Consider the following 22281-nt stretch of genomic DNA (forward strand, 5'->3'; position numbering starts at 1 on the left):
TAAAATTTATACTACAATACATTCATCACTACTTTTAAGTACTCACATATTATATTGTATGGATATAGTATGCTTTATTAAAAGGTACAATAATGTTGGAAGAAGCCACAGTAAGATTTCAGCATCACTTTTCCATTAAAATAAGGAGATGGAAACGAACGCATTTAAGAAATGAGGGGGAGAGAGGAAGAAGGTGCTACATCAAGGGTTACTTACCCTCTGTTGACAGATCCATTTTATTTCTATGTTAAACCCTACATCTTCTGGCAAAGACTCTAAAACCTAGAGTTTTGTTTGTCGTAGGTGAATTTTATTTTGTTTTTGGTGAGATGAATGGCAGAATAAGAGAAGAAAAAAAGAAAAAAAGAATCATTACAAAAAGCAACCTATAGTAAAACGTATCACTAAGTACGGATAAAATGTTCTGTGCCCTCGGCATAAACCACTATCTTTTCTCATACCCCAACTGACCAAGCGGCTGCTGGTTAAATAAATCAGAAGAAACGGAACAGCAAAAGCGGCAGTCTCAGCAACATCTGTGATGGCAGACGCACTACCGCTACAAAGATGCATTTTTAACCTCAAATCCTTGCACCATCATAGGTCTTGGATCTACACTAACCAGCTGCATGGAAAGTACAGGGCCTAAAACAGTGTGTACTCAATTTCATGTGGGGCTTTTGACTTTCTTCTCAGATACCTTTAGCCTTATTTTATTTAATATACCTATCGTGTTTTTACTGGACTAACACAAAATTAGAAAAATAAGGACAATAGTGTATATTAGTGTTGAGACTGCTAAACATCAAATTTAGGGGCAACTGGGTGGCTCGGTGTGTTAAGCATCCGACTCTTGATTTCGGCTCGGGTCAAGATCTCAGGGTCATGAAATTGCGCTGAGCTTGAGCCTGCTTAAGATTCTCTCTCTCCCTAGCCCTCTGCGCCGCCCCCCCCCTTGAGCTCTCTCTTTCCCTCTCTTAAAAACAAACAAACTAATAAATTGAGATTTTATTTGGCCTTTTCTGGTTTTAAAATTTCTGTGATTAAATTATAGTGATAGTGGCAAAGTACATGAATAAAAGTGTTATCTGGCTAACTAAATGCTAAACTGTTAATACACAATTTTTTAAAAGTTGTTTTTAATCACAAGTCTAGGAATCATGAGATTTCTCAGAACCAAATGATTTCACATTTTTGAACCAGGAGTGACATTACTTGGCTGGGCTTCATAAATATCTGGAAAATTATTCCAATCATATTTTAGGAGCTCCCTTGTAGGTTCTTTTCTGTTGTGTGAATAATCATGATAAACTAATGCCTAAGACTTCTACTGTACCTGACACCACCATAAAAAGACAATGGAGAAGAAAAGAAGAAACGGAGCCGGTAGGAAAAAAAGCAGACCCAGCATGAGCAAGGAGTGCCCGGCATCCACAGGGGCTGCCTGATACTGTTAAAGGGATTCCTGTTTGAAATGGGTTTAATTTTTAAATCTTCATGCTAGTATTTGTTACACTTTTTCAAGTGAATTCTTGAAATTTGTGTCTCATTTTAAATAATGAGGGTATTTATTTTCTTTGGTTGGAGAATCTCATTTCTCTCTAAAAGCTAAGGAACAGTTTGGTTTGTTTGTTTGTTTCCCAAGTTTTTATTTAAGTAATCTCTACACCCAAATGGGGCTAGAACTCATGATCCCAAGATCAAGAGTCACATGCTCCTCTGACTGAGCCAGCCATGCGTCCCAGGAACAGTTTTAAATACTGTAAAAATGCTCTCCCACCATCACATGTCCCTCCCACCCCTTTTTCTGTGCCCTATATATCTTGTTTATATACAGAAGTATGTGAACTTCCTGTTCTTACCAAATAAACCCATTGAGGTGGGGATTTTTATTCATTTGAGCAGGTAAGTTACTCTTAAAAAAAAAAAAGTAGCATAGGTACACCATACAAAAATATATCTTCTCTAAAAAGAATCAATGACAAGTTTGTATAAATGTTGTCTTTTTAGTGCCCACCTAAGAGACCAAAATAACTTATTCAGTTATAACAGAATGAGATAGCCTTGTGCTAGTTTCCCTAAGGAACTTACCATCTTAAGAGAAGGAAACGGCTGATTTTCAGAAAAAGAATTTTCTTCCTCAACCACAGATTCTGAAAATTTAAATTATAAAAACTCAGGAGATAAAATACCATTTTATCATTAAGATCTTACCCTAAACTCTTAGAACAAGAAAAAAAAAGAGAGAGAGATGTAGAGGTAATTATGAGATCCTTTCATGTGCAGTATTTTTTGCAGGTTCTTATATCTATTACATTTAACCATTAAAACCTCCATCTTGGGGCGCCTGGGTGGCTCAGTTGGTTAAGCAACTGCCTTCGGTTTGGGTCATGATTCTAGGGTCCTGGGATTGAGCCCCGCATCGGGCTCCCGGGGAACCTGATTCTCCCCCTCCCTCTACTGCTCCCCCTGCTTGTGCTCTCCTGCTGTCAAATAAATCAATAAAATCTTAAAAACAAAAAAAACCCTCCATTTTGAAGAAGCATCCTTTATGAAAACTAGTTTGCAACATTTCACAGAAACATCAAGTTTGAGGCCCCAACAGTCAGTGAATATTTTCTTATAAACACTGTAATACTACTTTTTACAAAGTAGTCACCAGCAGTGATTTATTTCTCAATGGAATTAAGAGCTGTGTCCTCTTGCTAAGGCTTCTATTTGAAATATCAGAATCAGCTCAGAAGTTAGAAATTAAGAGAATTTAAAAAGAAATTAGAATAATGGTTTTGTTACCACTACCATTTAATTCAAAATAGATATCTCAAGACACCTAAGAATTTTTTTCCAAGAGGGAAAAAAAATTGATATCAAACTAAATACCAAACTTTTCTTTTCTTAAAAAAAAAACAAACCCTGTGTATTATGAAGACTAAAGTCATATAAAAATTTCCAGCTAAAAAATATAATAAATAAATAAAATTCATTTTATTATTAACACTCATGAAATAGTTACAAAGCCTACAAAGTCATATCAATGCTCTGGGGATAACCTTTGGAGTCTTTAACACTTCACAATATCTTCATAAAGTCATTCCAACCATCCTGTTATCACAGCTGAGCACCTGCTACATACGGAGCATTGTATATGTCTTGGGGATTACAAAAACATGTTTTCCACCCTAGCGAGATTTACATTCTAGTTGAAGTGACGGGACATATATAGAATCAAGGGTTAAAAAAAGGATCCATTAAACCTCAAATGAATGGCACAAACTATGAAGTTCTATGAGAGTGCCAGGTAAAGCAGAATTACAAAGGGATTTTGTAGGCAGGACAAGTTTTAGGGAAACTGAGGAACAAACTGGTTAAAGTAACCTGCCCAAGGTCACAGCTGGTAAATGTTAGAGCTGCATTCAAACCCCTGACTCTAGAGCCAGCTTTATACTTGCTTGATATATCCTCCACTTTGTTCTTTGGTTAAGAACGTTTGGAAAAAATAGTAAGTACAAAATTACAAAGAATTCTGATCATCAAGCTAAGAAAACTCATAAAAGTAAAAACTCATAATTACTATACACATGACAAATGTATCTGAAAATTAATATATGTAAAGACTTCATGTCTATAAAATTTAGACAGTCCAATATTATATTCATTAAAATGACCAAGGGTATGTTAAAAAAAAAAGGAAATACGACATATATGTTAACTACAAAATGAAAATTAGTGCTTCCATATCGGTACATACCTTTCAGATCTTTAGATTTTAGGGCAGTCACATGAGCGAGCTAGAAAACACACACACACACACACACACACACAAAATGCAATCAGAAAAAAGCCTTAGTTTATGAAGATATGGTTAACAGAACTGTAACTTGAAAAGCTAGCAAGTTAAAACCATAAAATGTAGAATTATCAGTTTAGTAAGAATAATCACTAACCACTGTATGTATTTTATACGTGCATACCTACATATAAGATCATGATCAAAAACCCAAGTAGGGAAGGAAAATAAAAAAAATTCTTAAGAAACTGTTTATACTCAATTAACCATTTATATAGGTATCTAGTGAGAACAGGAAGAGTGATCATATAAAATTTCATGGTATAAAAAACAGATCTTAGATATTAACAGAAGTATAAAAACCAAGGATAGCATAAAAGGCCAATTGTAAAATAGTTATATAAAGAAGTGCTAATGCAGACCAGAGGTAACCTAAGATTATGGATAAGAAAGGTCAGTCCCTATCTACAGTCTACTAACACAGACTTATAGTCTAGCCCCTTCACATATGCAAAAACAGTGGGGTCCATGGAAACTGTTAGAGAAGACAGATGGATTAGCGCAAACCCATTCTTCCTAACAGAACAGAGAACCAAAGCATACACTCTACTCATGCTGAATATATAGTCATCTCCATGCACAAAGAGAACATAAAGTATAAATCACTCTAAAACTAAAAGATTATTTACATTTTATGTTATCATTATTACCTTTAACAACTGGAGTTGGTCAAATGTTAATTCCTTTACTGGAATTTCAAATAATTCAACTGGATCAGCATCAAATTTCTAAAAATAAAGAGAAAAACAGGCCTCAAATTATTATTGAACATTTCACCCTAGACAGGCTTAAATCCCAACTTAGTGAATAATGAGAACAACTGTTCAGAGGCCACAGCAAGCCCATGCAGGGGGGCCCCTCTTTTTTAAACGCCACCTTTTAGCTCTTAAATTCTGGTTTTTGTTTTTGATGTAGGTGGGAGTGCCTGGAAGAAAAAAACAGCTATGAGGAGGATAGGGCCCTGACATACTGAGACGCTGAGAACAAAGCCAAAAATCAGTCATTTCCCCTACTTCCTGTCATGCTGTTGACATTTTATTTGACATATATATGTATCTATGCTACATGACTAGGCAATCAACATGTACAAATACTATACAAGGATTGATTTCTGTCAATAAGTTTCTGAACTTTTCTAAACCTTTTAAACTTAAGTTTGGTTAAAAATAGCAACAGAAATCAATGGTCATGGAAAAAAAAGTCTGACTAGCTTTAAGCAGTAATACTTAGCAGGAACTCTGTTTTAATAAATGTTTTCCCCATGAACAACTTTGTTTTATTAGATTTTACTACCATGTCAAACGTCACAGTCTTTAGGCACTCCTACCTTAAGGAAACGAATTAATGGACCACCAATTAATCGTCAATCCAACAAAGATGCTAAAATCCATTACATTCATATTCATTCCCATACACATGGTATAAACCTGTGCATATGGCCCTTCTAGATGACACACAAGAAACTGTTAAGAGTAAGGGAGTGTGACCAAGGAGAAAGCGGAAAGGAAGATTTATTTTTCATTTCATAATCTTCTGCAGTTTTACAATGAACATGAATTGATTTTGTTAAGGAAAATACCAGCTTAAAAATTAAAAACTAAAAATACATACAATTTGTTACTTTCATTCTCTAACTCATCCAGGTTCAACTTAAGAGCAAGACAAAGTCTGGTGAAAACAGGATCAGTAATACTTTTCAATTAACTCTCATAGGTGTTTTTTTTTTTTTTTTTTTTTAATTACAGCTTGATTCATGAACCTCAATCTTGGTTACAAAGATCTTTACTGCTCCATTCCTTCCTGTTCCACTTTTACATTGATTTTTTTCCCCAGAGCAAAACAATCTGCTCCTTTTCTACTGTTATTTTACCTCTATTATCTGAATAGGTGCATTTCCTTCCCTCTCTCCCCTAAGACTACGGATTATAAGGGTCAGCCCTTATGGTCTACCAACAAGGACTTATACCCTAGCCCCTTCACATATGCAAAAACAGTGGGGCTCCCAAGAACAGTAGGGTCCACTTCTAGAAACGGAAGCGTGCTTTTCCATACATCACAGTAATCCAAACCCCCATGACTGATTCAAATCCACGAGCAGGCACAGCCAGGCACCTTGCCATATATATTACAACAGTCGTGTCTGGTAGAGTGTCCAATATGTTAGCAAACTAGCCTTAATGGAAAATGATACCCAGCGGTTTTATAGAAAATGCCAAATGAACCCCCCTAGTTTAAGTTCTTAAGAAATCACTTGGTTAATTTGTACCCTGAAGTTTAAGCTCTATGCAATTATCACAATTAAGTTTGCACAACAATTACAATTTTTAGGAAACAATATGCATTTTCAAATCTCCTTCTGGACTTTCTCCTCCATCATTCCATTCCCCATTCTTTCTCTACTCTGGTCCAGGCTTACTGTACCTTTGACCACATTACCACATCCCTGGCCTTCAGTCTCTGTCCTTTGAAATTCCCCTTATATTCTGAATATTTCCCTTTTTGAGTCAAAAGTCTGTTGCATCTCCCTAGCTCCTAAATCTAGACCCCTTTCCTGAGGCCATCCACTACCTGGCTCCAAAGTGCTTTTGCACTGTGGCTCTCCTCTTTTTGGCCCAATCATACTAACCTATTAATCTGAGGAAAAGCTTGAGGCAGAAATAGAAGGGAGCCTAGAAAACAGACACTATGACAGCTTCCTCTCTTGCTTCAAACAGGATCAGTGGCAGACTGATACAGAAGCCACCTGGAATGTCCTTTTGTTGGATAGTAGAAGGCAAATCAGCAATACAGAGACCCTACTCCAGGCAATTATTATTCCTGTCTCCTTACTCTCTCGATGTTGAAGGCTTGACAGAGGAAAGAATAGGCAGTAATTGAGCAAAAAAATGAACTGATCAACTCTAATAAATAACTATACACTTATATGTAAAACAAACTTCCTAGTGTTTAAACCTACCTAACTGTAAGGGTTTAAAATGAAGGAATTTGGGGGCACCAGGGCGGCTCAGTCGGTTAAGCATCCAACTCTTGATTCCAGCTCAGGTCCTGATCTCAGAGTTGTGAGATCGAGCCCCGTGTCAGGCTCTGCGCTGGGCACAGAGCCTGCTTAAGATTCTCTCTCCCCTCCCTCTCTTAAAAAAAATAAGATAAAATAAAATAAAACGAAGGAATTTCAACATACCTTTTTCATTGTTAAACAACAGGTGAGATCATGATACACCACCGGCACAAAATCTTTCGAAAGATGTACATCAAATTCTACAAAGGCTGCACCCTAAACGGAAACAAAGGACACAGGTACTTGAAAAACATTACCTGGCCCACAATACGTCCAAAACTACAAGGACATAAGAAATTTACTGCTCACTCTAAACTCACAGACCTGTACACAAAACAAAAAACTTCCTCGTGAATTAATGTTATGCTTCGAGATTTTTCTAAAAAGTAACTTCTTCTCTTACAATTCTTTTATTGTCATTGTGATAGCACAGCAATTTTTTTCTGGCAAAAACATGGGCACTGATCCACCTGAACATGCCCCAGGGCCACTCTGGCAGCGGCCAGCCTGTCACCTCTGCTACTGCTCTTAGCAGAAGGGGACCCTGCCAGGAACAGGGAGTGGGGCCTCTTTGTGCCTTACTGCCCCTAAGGACCGCAGCCAGACAGCTGACCCTCGAAGATGAGGAGGGACTGGGAAGCCGCCGCCATGTCTCAGCTCTGCACCTGGTGCACTTGAGCAGCGCACCTTCCCGCCTTTCCTGGCAAAACCCCAGAAGCAGAGTCAAGAGAAAATGACAGGTGCTGCTGAAAAGACAGAAAGCAGCAAGGGGGTCAAGTACAGCGCCACACAAGCCCAATCTCCTGACAGAGCCTCAAAAGGAGGAAGCGTGACAAGAATGAGTTAAGGATGCATTTTTCCAAGTTGGACCCATTCTGACGTAGGAATTAATCCAAATGAAGCTGCGAACAGAAGCTGACCCACAAAGGTGTGCACTCACTGAAAGGAAGCTGGCTGGGACCAAAGGCAACTAGGTCTGAGCGCTCCGTGTGTGACTGCAGCCCACGGAAGTGCTTGTGTAAGGACGGAGGACACACTTCCACCCTTCCCTGAGCTTTAGGTCACGGAGGGGGAGGGGGGCCCACCTTGGGAGCACACGTGGATCACAGACTAGAATCGAAGGAGCCTACTTCCTGGATGACTTCCGAAGCAGGAAATAAGTTTAGCTCCTTCTAGTGCTATAACCAAGACAATAACTCAAAGCGTTTCTACCAAAGAGAACTCCTAGCATCCTTAAATCGTTACAGTAATTAAACAAATTATAGCTCTGTAGTTTAAATGTTCAACTTTACAGGATAATTTTACCAAGAGATAAAACCTGATCCCAAAATCCATGTGTGAGCTTTAAGAAATAAGCCGATAACATACGAGTACCCCTTCAAGGATATGTTTTTAACATTAAAATAAACAAGCCATTAACAACTAGCATATGGCATTCTAAAATGTAATTCTTACAAAGGATCTCAACAGAACATGGAAGAAAAAAAGCTTAATGAAATTTTCTCTCAAAAAGCATGGAGGGGATGCCTGGGTGGCTCAATCAGTCAAGTAACTGACTCTTGATTTTGGCTCAGGTCATGATTTCAGGGCTGTGAAATCGAGCTCTGTGTCGGACTCTGTGCTAGGTGTGAAGCCTGCTTAAGATTCTCTCCTCCTTCTCCCTCTCCCCACCTCCCTCTCTTAAAAAAAAAAAGGCATGGGGACACTGAAAGTTCCTTAACAGGATCTCATGTGCTTACAGAATAAACCAATGTTTAGAATAGTTAGCTACAATGAACTAAAACTGGTTCCAAATCATGAACTAGAGCCTAACACTCCTAGATTTAATATCATCCAAAGACAAAGGAATCCACTATTAATATTTTTAAACACTAAAATAATTAGTAAATTGATATGAATTATAAAATGCTTCATATACCAATGAATGGGGAAAAAATACTGCCCATGACACCAGAATGCAAAGCTAAGAAAGTTGTAAAACCCTTCACCAATCGTAGAGATGCTCAAATAGGAAAAAAAGTATGTCTTAGAATAGAGGTTTACTCATATAAGTGATAAAATTAAACATCACACTAATCAAGTTTACTTGCACAACAAGTTTTTAAAATGGCAAAGTTTAAGGCATGTGGAGAACACTGCGGGAAAAAAATGAAAATAAAAGAATGAGCTGTTCCTCATTTCCCCCCAGTTTAACTTTAGAGCATGAGGTTTTTCAGTCAGGTACAAGGCAGCAGGGGGAGACGGGACTCTAAGGTTCTTCATGAAAAATGTCACGTTTTAGTTGCTGAAAACGCTAAAAGCTAAAATATGGACTCTAACCTTTTATAAATGGATAAAAGGAATTAAGAAATTTAACACAATCAAGTTGGTATACAGGACATAAACTGACAGACTTAAGTGTTACATAAAACCACCATCAAATCCTTCCGGAAGCATTATTTCCAAAGTATCTGAAGGAGCACAATATTCAGTTAATGAAAATCAATGCTTAATGGGGAATGTTTTTCTTGTCCCAATCACTCACAACTTGTAATCTCAGGGGCTCCTGGGTGGCAGCTGAACACCTGCCTTCGCCTGGGGTCATGATCCAAGGGTCCTGGGACTGAGCCCCACGTTGGGCTCCCTGCTGAGTGGGGAGCCTGCTTCTCCCTCTCCCTCTGCCCCTATCCCCACCTGTGCACTCTCTCTCTCTCTCAAATAAATAAAATCTTTTAAAACAAACAACAAAAAAAACTTTGATCTCAAACAAAGATGCTAATGATTCCATAGTTTTCATCACAATCTTCACCAAGAATCTTTAAAAAAATACTCAAAGACACTTTATCTTCACTTAGAATGGTATTCAGAAGAAGCATGCATTTTTAACCTACTTAGCCTTTTTAAGCTCTTAATGGAAGAGACTCCCCAGGCCCACATTTCTCTACTTTGCCACCTTTGGACAAACAGTTCCAAGTTGTTAAAGAAAAGACAGGGTCACTTACATGACTAGCAGCATTTCTTAAAGAAGCGATAGTATTTTCTTGAACTTTAGCAAGCCTGAAAGAGAAGAAATATACAGATATGTAGTTATCATCCACTATAGGAAAGATAAAGAAAACAAATGTAACCGGGGCGCCTGGGTGGCTCAGTCGTTAAGTGCCTGACTTAAGTTCAGGTCAGGACCTCAGGGTCCTGGGATGGAGCCCTGCTGACCTCAGGCTCTGTGCTTGGTGGGGAGTCTGTTTGTCCCTTTCCCTCTGTCCCTCCCCCTGCTCATGCTCTCTCTCAAATAAACAAATTAAATCTTAAAAAAAAAAAAAAAGCCAACTCTATCTTTAACAATGGAAACAGTTCAATATTCTCTCTTCTGAAGCTACTTCTGCCATCCCCAAATTAAGACTATGACCACCACTTGGTGGTGTATGCATTTATTCCAAAAACACAAGCTCTAATGATTACAGGTATTTATAAGCCAAATATAAACATATCCCACACCCACACATACCTCCCCAAGTGAGGTAACCAGTCAAAGAAAACAATCCCTTGCAGTGGCATAAAGTAGAAGAGACACAGAGACTTGCTCCTTGCAATGATGCCTCAAAGGACTTAACCCTGGCAGACCAGGGGAAAAGGAAAAGGCGGACACCCAGGACAGCAGTATGGAAATGATACCAAGAACGGGTGAGGAAACCGAGACCCAGAGAGGGGAGCATGCCAAAAGCTGGGACCACAACACAGAGTTTCAGGCTGCCTTCCTGCTTCAAGCTTCCGTTCCTGGCTTTCTCTTTTTAATGTCCCTCTTGGCATCAGTTCAGTAGATATTAGAGAGACTGACCAGAGTCTTACGAGTTAGTCTCTCTTTAATTGGAACTGGGAACCCTAAATCACTGAATTACATTAAATTCCACGTAATAATAAAAGGATCCTTTGACCTTTAATGGGCCAGACCGATGGAACCTTATCATGCATAAGCTCCCAAACGCTAACACCACGCAAATACTCAACCTACTGAGCAGTTGTTGTAGAATTCCCTGCACCTCGATGTCCCACATCCAATGGTGTTCTCGGCTTCCAATACTTAGAAAATGAAGATTTCATGTCACAACTGTATCCTGGTAATGGCTTAATAATTATATAGTCAACTTCCATAAAAAAAAAGGGGGAGAAACAAAGATAAAGCTGATTAAAAAGGCCACAATGAGCATTTAAAGTATTTACATTTAAATACCACTGGAACAAACCTTATCAATCTCTATCAAATAGAAAATAAGTAACAAGTCAAAACTGATTCAAAGTAAAGCTTCCAGAAAATTTCACAGATGCCCCTTATTGCTGTTGTTGTTAATATTCTAAAAACAAATTATTAATTTAACACCATTCTCAAAAGCTCAATTTGAAGCTAACTAAAATTTGAACCTAAACCTTTGTTCATTTGTAAAGAGCCACTCTGCTTCTCCCAGCTTACCTCTCACTTTGCCTATTGTTTTTCTGGAATTTCTGCTCATGATGGGAAGAGTGAGAATTCCAGCACTCTTCCCACTCTCGGCAATGGTGGATGATAAGAGGCATGCTGTCCCTACATGTCCAGGAAGGGCATCACCCTGAACTACATGTTCACTGAGATCCTCCTGAAATAAAAAATGAGGTTTAAAATAAGCCAAATTCTTATACTTCAGTATTTCCCATTTAAGAATCAAAAAACTCCCTTAAAATTAATTCAGAATCTATTGAGGAAGATCAATAACAAACAGGAATCAAATTTATATTCAGGTAATTTAGATAGATTCTTTGTAAAATGATACATTTTCTTTTAGTATATAAAATTTTAAGATTTTATATGGTACTTTATTAGTCATAACTCTGTTGATTGGCACTTCTGATCCTCTAACATGTATCAGATGAATTTAAAACACTGACAAGTTTCTAAGTATTTTTTTCCAAGACTAACAAACTCCTATAGCGAGCTGTTAATGTGTATTATATTCTCTAAAAATGCATCCACACAGAGGACATAAAGGGATACTTAACTCTCTAGGAAACTTAATTCTCATTTGGAGATTACATTGGATATTTTATCAGCCTGGTCTACGAATAAAATAGTTTTTCTAAAACTACTAAACAAACAAAAAGGAAGTTAGGATGTTTAAGAGAGTATTAAAAGATAGGTCCTTAAGAAATAAGGAAACATTCAACTAAAACCTAAAGTCCCACAGATCTTACTACTTAGGTAAGATCGAAGTACAGGTTTTTTTTAAAATAAAATTCCTTATTATAGGTTTTTGAAAGGAAAGAGTTTTCATTTTGTACAATACAAAGTAGCCAAAAAGCCAGTTGCAAAGGCAATGCATAAAGGCATCATCAAATTAAAAAATCACTATAATGATTTTAATTAACAAGTGTAGCAAATGTTACTTGTGGTTAAGTTTAAATCCATTTTGTATTCTGTTTTCACAAAACTGTGGCTAGGTGCTCTCATCTAATGGAAATGGGAGTGGAAGTGCCAAAGAGCAAGAGCCTCAGGAAAGCAGTACACATAACCACGAGCTGGGCACAATAAAGCAAGGACCTTAGCCAAGGACCCTGCATGACTCGGGAAGACGAGAGCACCTGAACAGCCAACAAGCCAGAAGGCTCTGGTGTTAAGAGTCACGAGTAGCTCTGGAAAGCTGGCAGCAGATTCTGAACAACCTGGCATAATGTTCATAGTAATTTCTTTTTCACTACATATTTATAATATCAAGTTGTAAAAATGAGTCCAGTGTTACGAATTCTCATAATAAAATGCCTCAATAAACCACAGATTTCAGTCATGAGGAAGACTCAATCATGTTAGTTACACTGGGTTGCCCATCAGGAGTTATACAGTCTATCGTCCCTCTATCCTTGGAGGCTCCTTTGGATATTATTCTTTTATATTTAGAACAGGCACAGGGGGCGCTGGTTGGCTCAGTCAGCAGAGCAGGCAACTCTTGATCTCAGGGTTGTGAGTTCAAGCCCCATGCTCGTTTTAAAAATTAAAAAAATCTTAAAAAAAAAAAACCAGGCACAGACATTAAGACATCTGGTCTTGATGTAAAACATCAATTCAGCTGAAATTTTTTTTATAGTACTTGAGTTTATCAATTCCAAGTTTCTTAAGCCTGCTAAAATGCATAGAAAAATAAACATCTAAAAAGATGTATGAATCATGGGTTTACACTCAGACTAAAATAAAAATCAAAACATAAAAATAAGGGGCGCTTGGGTGGCTCAGTCGTTAAGCATCTGCCTTTAGTTCAGGGCGTGATCCCGGTTTCCTGGGATCGAGCCCGGCATCGGGATCCCTGCTGGGAGCCTGCTTCCTCCTCTCCCACTCCCCCTGCTTGTGTTCCCTCTCTCGCTGGCTGTCTCTCTGTCAAATAAATAAAGTCTTAAAAAAACTAAATAAATAAAAATAAAAATAAGCCCATGCCTGCATTCTTTCTCAACTCCTTCCGTGAAATAATTACTCACCTCAAAAAAATCAAATATTAGTTCCAGGTTATCTGGCTCCATTGTCTGTATGCTGTACTCTGTCCAACGATCGGGCTGTAAGCCATACCCACACTCTGGCTGTGAATGCCTGCACTTGAACTCATTGTCGCTTATTAAGGATATCTCTAGGCTGTTGGACATTTTGTGAAGAACAGTGGGAGACACCCTATCATCATCATCTTCTTCCAAGCCCTCTAGCGTCAGCTTTACCCTACACAAATGGAAAAAATAATGAAATGCAAAAAAATGGAAAAGGAAAACTCATACAAATGTTACCTAAACACTAACTTTAAAAGTGCTCCCTGAATATGCTAATCCTGCAAGTAACAAAATACAGTATTATACAAGACTACACATACTACTAGTTTAGGCATTAGTTATGTTTTATAAGATACTGATGTTTTTATCTACATATATTTCTGCAAAGAATTAAAACAAGATAAATGCTCATTATGCCTAAGGTTGTTTTCAGTAATTCTTTTTCTATAGAGGCATTTACTGTTATCTCATTTATAACTGGCTATCTCAGATTCTTTTGAAAAGTCTCACAAAAGAATATATGTATAAAACAAGCACAAACCTGAACCATATTCTGTTAGTGTACATTAAAAGACGAGAGTTGGAGGCTTAAATTTTCCCCTTTCTTCTACCGTACCACAGTTGAGTCCAGGTATTTTGTGAAAAGTACATTATTTAAAGAAATATATTGCATTAAATGTTTATTGGTATGCATGCACACTTTTTACATGTGTGTATGTATTTACATGTAAGTACTTTTTAAATGAAACAAATAAACAGGGCGCCTGGGTGGCTTAGTCGGTTAAGTGTCTGCCTTCAGTTCAGGTCGTGATCTCAGGGTCCTGGCACCAAGCCCTGCATAGGGCTCCCTGCCCCTCCACCCTGCTTGTGCTCTGTCTCTCTCTTGCTCTCTCTCAAATAAATAAATAAAATCTTAAAAAAAATTTTAAAAAAAGAATAGTTCTGGATAACTGATTCTATTAAGTGAACCTGAAGGAACATTCTCTATCAGGATATATGAAGAGAGACCACATTTGGACAGTAATAAATAAGCAAGAAAGGCACAAAGATAAAAATAACTATTCTGCTAACAGCAACGTGCATTTACCAAAAGAAAAAAAAAATCAAGTTAAAGGGATTCATGAAAAAATTTTAGTCATTTATGTTAAAGGTTTTCTTCAAATAGCTCTATAACGGTTATAAACTATCTTTCCACTTACAAGAGAAACTTGTTTAAAACCTGGTGGTAATGAAAAAAGATAAAAAATAAAACTTGCTGGTTAATGAGAGAGAACAGCATGCCTAGTATTTTATTTAAAATGCATAAGCTGGGGCGCCTGGGTGGCGCAGTTGTTAAGCGTCTGCCTTCGGCTCAGGGCGTGTTCCCAGAGTCCTGGGATCAAGCCCCCTCATCAGGCTTTCCTGCTCCGCCGGGAGCCTGCTTCTTCTTCTCCCACTCCCCCTGCTTGTGTTCCCTCTCTCGCTGGCTGTCTCTCTGTCAAATGAATAAATAAAATCTTTAAAAAATAAAAATAAAATGCATAAGCTGTTGCTAAGTTTTTAAAGTCCTGATATTCTTGCAGATAAATTTATTTCCTACCCCATGAAGGTTTAGTTTATCATTAAATACGAATTTGGAGGAAAAGGTGATCAGAACACAAATTTCTAGGTATACACAATTTTTTAATAAAGCTTATTACTTTTTTTTTTTTACACCCAACATGGGGCTCAAACTCACAACCCTGACATCAAGAGTCACACACTCCTCAGACTGAGCCAGCCAGGTACCCCATACACAATTTATTTCAACAGCAATCAGTTACTTAATTTGTGGAGCCCACCACCCACCAAAGTTTGGTTATACCAAAATATTCAAATTTAAGCCTCACTGACACAATAATATATACTAACACTCAAAATAACTTCTGTATAAACAAGAATGGTATAAGGACTCAGGATGCATTTGCAATCAGAAATTCACAAGCAGAACCCCAACCATTAATTATCTATTAATTTCTTAACTAAAGTCAAGGAAAGAAACAAATCCTCATAAGCCCGACCAACCATCTGGTTTATCTTCTACAGCTATCCTTATTTCAAGGTCTTATTCTAAGAGGACACTTTATAGTTGTTAACACAATTTGTTTCTTTTCACATGTAAATAAAAGATTCAATTATGTTAAACACACTCCACCCCAAGCGCAGAGTCAGATCTCACCACCCTGAGATCAATACTTGAGCCAAACGCAAGAGGCTTAACTAAGCCACCCAGTCTACGCCTCTCCCCCCAGAAGAAAAAAGGATTCAATTATGTATGAAAAAGGCCTAGAAACGCTATGTACAAAGGTAAGATACACCCCAAACCTTTCACGTCCTCTCAGAACAGCAAAAGCAAAGGACTGTGAAGTGCTACCTACCCTTTCCCTTTTTAATTTATGACTGGGATAAGTACTACAGTATTTAAACAGTTATTACAAAACATTTAAGGGGGGCATTAACTGCAGGATCTTATAAGTTTTATTCCAAAGACAGTAAGTATTGTATTATTAATTACTTCAGTTGCTGAAAATGGTCTTTTCAACCCAGCCCTGACATTTTGTCAGAAAGGGATGCATTACAACCAAGACTTAAAACTCTCAGTCTATAAGTTACAAAAGCTCAAATGATAGGGCCACCTGGGTCACTGAGAAGCCAGCTCACTTAAAGGTATATATGATGACGTTACAGAAAAATAAAGTTACTCACTATGTAGCTATTTACACAAAGCTTGAAATCTATTTTTAATATAGGAGTTAAGAAGAAATTAATCTGGAACTGCCATGATCACTGCTAACCTTTCTTCATGAAAAAGTTTTCATTTTCAAGCCACAGGAAAGTTTAGAATACTGAAGGATATTTCCAAAAATCATTTTTCTGTTTATGCCATTATCCCCTCATTTAGCACAAATTCATTTCTGTCTTACCAATTTTGAATAGAATCTACAAAGATACATACATTTGGAAATCACTTAATTATATAGAAAGAAAATTTTCTGGTTTCAAATTTAGCAATTAATACTAAGAGAAATATGTTTAACTGGAATAATGTGAGTCAGGGAAGCAGTTCACTCTCACAAGACCCTTCAATAAGAAAATGTAACATTATCTGTAAGTGTGTTATGTTCTTAGTTTATACCCTTAAAGGCTAAAAACAATTGGGTCAAAAATCTACAGCATGAATAAAAATAAACAGCCTAAGTGACAAATACACATGCTCATACCTAAATCTAGATTTTTTTAATTTTTTCTTTGTTATTGAGACAGGAGGTTTTTCAGAATAATGCAAACGTAATCTTATTTCAGTCTGACATGTCAGCCATCCAGAATCCAGAGTTTCAACACCATCTGGCAGAGTAAATATGAAGAACAGTAATTATTATACTTATGTGAAACAATCTGATAAGTACAACACACCTTTGACAATTCTAGTTCATGTTCACATTTTGATAGACTCAGTTTATATACCACTGGAACTTCTCTCCAAAGCAAACACAAAGGTAGTCTTAAATTTATCACTCCAAAATTTTTATATGAAGTGGGGGGGGGGAGTTAAATGTTAACAATTACGTATTTAACAACTTAAGTAAATTAAAACGTTCTTATTGAATACACTATCCAGGTAATAGCATCTATTTCTAAAAGAATACCACATTCCTCAGTGGCTCTAACCTAGCAGTTGTCTCACTGAGGACCACAATCACACTTCCAAAGCGTCACAGGAGCTGTTCAGCTGAAACTAGTTCTACCACCAGAGGTGGAGTTTGAGACGTGAGAAGGTTAAGAACACAAGTGTGAGTCAATTTTGTATTCTTGCATTTATAAATTCTGACATAAATAAATGGCAGGATTGTGATAACAGTGTGTTATGTTAGCGTTATTTAATTTGAAGTTTCCTGCCAACATATGTCATAAAATTTTCATAAATACTACAGAGCTGTCAACTGTTTGGACCTAATTTTTTTTTTTTAATCAAAAGGACTTCAAAAACAGAAGAAGTTTTTCTCTTTAGGTATAACTTTAAAAGTTTCAATAATTATCAAATTTTAAAAATAAAGAGAAACCACCATCCTCTCTTAACTTTAAAATGTTCTCAGAAATGAACAAAGTTGGAGAGACGGCTTTCCTTCCTGACAGCTAACTAAAGCTGAGTTTAAGAGAACTACAAAAGAGGAAAGAAATGCCTGTGCTTATAACTATGCATAGATGTTAACATACAATAGAGAGACATGTCATGCCTTACAGTTAAGGACATGAGAAAGCTACTTCTCCATCCAGCAACCTCTGTAAAACATATAGCATAAATATTATCTTCTGTAAATAAAGAGAACAAGACTCTAAAACACTAAAGCTAAAGCTATGCAAGTATTTTAGACTACCTTATAATATAATATAAATAATCCCAAATAAAATTAAGGAAAAGAAGCTAAATTCCTATCCAAATACTGCCAAAGCATGTACATCTCTCAAGTGCACAAACACAGGCACCTAGTATCAGCAGAGATAAATCTCTGGTTCACAGTCAGTGCAAGCACACATTCTGCTCACCCCCTTTGTATCTTTATGCCTAAAATAAAAAATGCAGTTTAGCATGATAATGCTGTTCTACCGTGAGAATTCCAGTCACCAAAGACAACTTAAATCCTCAGGATAAAGTATTTAGTGAAGCAGAAAAATATATGAATGCATGACATTTTCAACATATTCAGAAGTAAAAGGATTGTCTACTGTAAATTAATTGTTCAAGTCTCAGGAGAATTATTGGAACATTTTGTTTAATCTGGGTTTCACTGTAAATGCACATACACACAAAATGCACAAACCTAGCTTAAGAGTTTAGACTGTTTAGAAACATTAATACTAAACATAAGGGTTAAAAAGTGATGCTATATGAACAGTTAAGTATAATACTCTTAAATTAAGCATACTAATTCATACACTTGAAGTCACCAGTCAAATAAAAACCAAGCGGATAAAATTTTAAAGCTTAAGAATTCTATTGGAAACTATTATTTAACAGAATGTACTTGTTTCTTGGATCTAGTCTCTATTTTCAGTATCATACTGTCGTATCTCCCTGGGCGGTTCCTAATGAAATGTAAGGTAACATCTCAATTTTATCAGTAAAGATTGTCAAAACTCGGTCTCACTTACTGTGGATTCCAAATTGTCCATCGTCAATAATAATTTCACTTTCTAGAATTGAAGGAAAATAAAAAAACCTAGTTAAAATTCATGAGGTATACAGAATGAACAATTGAGAAATTACCCACCTTAAGGATTTTAAAATATGAAATCTAAAATTTAAAAGCAGCCCAAAGTGAATAAGCATATTTATTGTAGCCCTGAATAAAGAATTCCCTTTTAAGGAGATTATCACACAGTAAAGGTTCTTAACGAACTTGGTGATGACTCGTGGTGTCATGAGGAAGGGAAAGAAAACTCCTAAGAGAGGAGCTCTAGAGGCTTGGGAACAAACCTCTCCACCCACCAATTTATGAGACAGGCTGCTGGACATTATCATCTGGTTGATTTTTTAAACCAAAGGTCTTGGCACAATTAAAATGCTTATTCTTATGTAGTGCATATTCTGAACTTATCTAAAACATAATTCTCCTCGAATCCCAACTATTCTCTATAGCCAGCTACAAGCTTTACAAACAGCACAAACTTACCTGCGTATACAGAGCTGTGAGGAACTACCAAAAGAATAAGTGCTAGCACATTCCCTTCTAACAGCAGTTTCAGCTAAGTAAGAAGAGCTGGTAAGTCCCACCCTCTTGAGTAAAACACTAATAATCTTCCCTGCTACCTCCTTTCCCAGTCTCACTTTAAACTTAAGTCTGAAATATTTGTCAAAATAAGTGTGATAGTTCCCAATAAAGATTCTTGGTAGATTTCACGCAGCTCTTACGTTTAGAGGTTATGTTTTCCAAAGGTATAAAATTAATTTTTAAAAGACCAGAAACAAACATCCCACTTCTCACAATAAGAAAATATATTTAACTGTAAGATGCTTCAAAACATAAGTTATTTTTTAAATGTTCAATACCTAATAATTTCCAACCTCAGTATGGGACTATTGTAATTCTAAAGTACACTATTCATGAAAATTCTAAATATATTATCAAAAATGTATTAAAACAGAAAAAGAAAATCCAATAAAGAGGATGGAATGAAATATCTGTTTAAACAAGACGTGTCCTTGCCACAGGGTAAAGCAGGATCTCTCACTACTTTCTAATCTAAGATAGCTACTAGCAAGCCTTTTATTATCTTTAAATTCTAATTTCCTCTAGAAACTAAAAGATACAGTTCTCAGCACGAGTCAATTTACAGATGAATCCAAGTGGGTAATTTATGCATATGAAATGAACTTCAAATTTTAATCTCAGTATGGAAAAGGAAATTCAAAAATACTTGTATGAAGAGAAATGCCATTTTTTGGCACAAGAAAACTGAATGATGTTTTAGGGAAAAAAAACAAAAACAAGAACAAAACAAAACCAACCATCTGAGTATCAATTTTAACATAGCCAGCAGGTATTTAAGTAAATCAGAAGAAAATATGTCTGCTACAACCAAGAAATTTGAATGCATTCATACAAGTTTACTGAAGTATTTACTAGTTGGAAAAAAAAAAACCAACAAAGAATAAATAGGATAACTTATTCTATTGCTCTTACTATTCAAAGTTAAAAATTTAAGAATCTTTGTTTTGGATTAATTCTTTCCTCAGATGTTCTCTAAACTCTCTGAGCAAGTAATCAAATAAAGCCGTGAACGCTCAATCAGGAAGAATGCCATTTTACAAACTTTGTGAACTACTCCAAATGAAAATAAATATTCCACAATAAAATTAAACGAATCCCCCCAAATAAAAATAACTTGGCAAGCATTTCTAACAAAGTTAATAAAGAAAGGCAATTAAGAACTGTTTAGTTTTAAAAGATCCATGATATGCTAAGTGAAATTTGCAGTACTGACAATGCATTGATCTTAAACTTCAGAATAAAAATTTATTAAATCCCACTAAGCCATTGTGCAGCATATTAGTAACTTTATGCATATGCCTCAAACAGATGCAGTTAATGCCCATACCTAAAGGGGTTATTGATCGTGGTTGTAGATGAGTCTCCCACTTGTGAACTATGACTTGGCATGGACCACCGATAGTCTGCAATTTAAAAGTTAAACGTCTGCAATAATTTCTTATATCTTATTTTCTACCCATGACTCCATTAGATGTTTGTGGCCTTAGTCTTATACTAAATATGAAACCAAAAGATTCATCTTGTTATTTATCAATATTATATGCCAAAACTCAGGAATGTACCAGGTCATAAACCGTTATGAGTGCTGGAAGAAAAGGACAGTGAGGCAGTAAACAGAGAAAAAGGAGATGAAACTGGCACATAAAACCATCTTTAATCCATTCTTATATCTGCCTACAATACTCCAAATTGTTTTAAAGAAATTTTCATCCTTAGTTGATGTTCTGTCCCCTAAGTTAAAGATAACACCAAATATACTTTATGCTTGGTTGTCAGCAGTCAATGAGGTATTACTGAATAAAGTTCTCTCAAGTAACTCTCCAAGTGTTTGGGAAAAGCCTACACTCTATGATTGCAGGAATAGCAGGTACGAGTACTTCAAGATCAATGAGCACAAGTTACTCAAGGAACTAGAGGGCATAACAAAGTTCTTTACTATAATAAGTAACAGGAAGAACATCAGATTGCTTGTATCACAGTAACCAGTGCGTCTAAAAAGCACAGGACAACCCTAAAAGAAAGGACATGTACGTGAGTAAATTTGAAGAATAAGTCTGACAAAAAGGGAACTACCACCCAGTTTTTCTCTTTATGCCTTCCAGTTCATAAATTCATACAGTGTGAAAACTTCTAATATTGTCTTCTGTTATCAAGCTCTCTTACTAAAAGGGAAAATAAAGCTTTATGTGCTAGTACCTACAGCAATTTAAAAACAAAAATAATCAACTAAGATTCCCCACATACACCTAAAGGACTGAAGTACTAACTAAATGCTTCCTAATTTTAATTATTAAAAAAAAATCGACAAAACTTATGTGCCAAAATAAAACCATTAAATACACATTTTAGAAGCAAAATTTCAAACTATAACCTTACAAAGTTATTTTACATTTCTCTTCACATCTTCAGAAGACATTTAGTAAAATACAAAGAAGCAAAAAGAAAACACAAAAATCATTATCACACCGCTTAAGGATAATCACTATTGATATTTTCATACATAATCTTCAAGCCCTTTTCTAGGCATATATTACATACTCTTAAAAAGCACAGAACATATAAGCTTCTCTCTCTCTATTGTGTACACCTTTAGATGGCATTAAATACTCTTCTGTATCATTTTACAGGTTTCAATATTGATTAATAATAAAAGTGCCAAATGATAATAAACGAGTATGAGACAAATTAGGCACATTAAGTAATCAAATGCAAGAGATATTCTGCTACTTAAAAATAACCAGAGGCTGAAATCTTTTTTAAAACTTGCAAACTTCTAAACTCTGAAAACTAAAATAGCATTAGATATTCATTCAAATTATATAGCAAATGGGATAATATAGCAAATCCTCATTTTCTCTAGCTGAATACCCCCTTGTTTTAAGGGTTCAACTTATGAGTTGGTAGACTTGTCAGATGTTTTTAAATTTTTTTTTAATGTGAAACTGCTCGTCTTAAATATAGTGAATTTCATTTCCTTTACACTAAAAAAACGGAGATACATTTAATCCTACAACTGCTAGATGTTTTTTACTACAACCTTCCTGTCACATTTTTTT

The 22281-nt window shown here is 36.2% G+C and overlaps 1 protein-coding gene across 2 annotated transcripts in view; it reads right to left on the reverse strand.

Annotated features, from left to right (window-relative positions):
• Positions 1 to 22281, reverse strand: part of GPCPD1 (glycerophosphocholine phosphodiesterase 1) — a 51527-nt gene that overhangs the window by 12501 nt on the left and 16745 nt on the right. For both annotated transcript variants that reach the window (XM_026503059.4, XM_044385698.3), the window contains exons 5-16: positions 20553 to 20628; positions 18606 to 18647; positions 16676 to 16799; positions 13377 to 13608; positions 11350 to 11512; positions 10894 to 11026; positions 9887 to 9941; positions 7029 to 7121; positions 4498 to 4575; positions 3749 to 3788; positions 2092 to 2153; positions 217 to 282 (exon numbers count right to left, since the gene is read on the reverse strand). In XM_026503059.4, coding sequence (XP_026358844.1) covers positions 217 to 282; positions 2092 to 2153; positions 3749 to 3788; positions 4498 to 4575; positions 7029 to 7121; positions 9887 to 9941; positions 10894 to 11026; positions 11350 to 11512; positions 13377 to 13608; positions 16676 to 16799; positions 18606 to 18647; positions 20553 to 20628 — 1164 coding nt within the window. The remainder of the gene's footprint in view (positions 1 to 216; positions 283 to 2091; positions 2154 to 3748; positions 3789 to 4497; positions 4576 to 7028; positions 7122 to 9886; positions 9942 to 10893; positions 11027 to 11349; positions 11513 to 13376; positions 13609 to 16675; positions 16800 to 18605; positions 18648 to 20552; positions 20629 to 22281) is intronic.

This window comes from Ursus arctos, unplaced genomic scaffold (genome assembly GCF_023065955.2).
Source record: "Ursus arctos isolate Adak ecotype North America unplaced genomic scaffold, UrsArc2.0 scaffold_16, whole genome shotgun sequence".
Classification (NCBI taxonomy): domain Eukaryota; kingdom Metazoa; phylum Chordata; class Mammalia; order Carnivora; family Ursidae; genus Ursus; species Ursus arctos.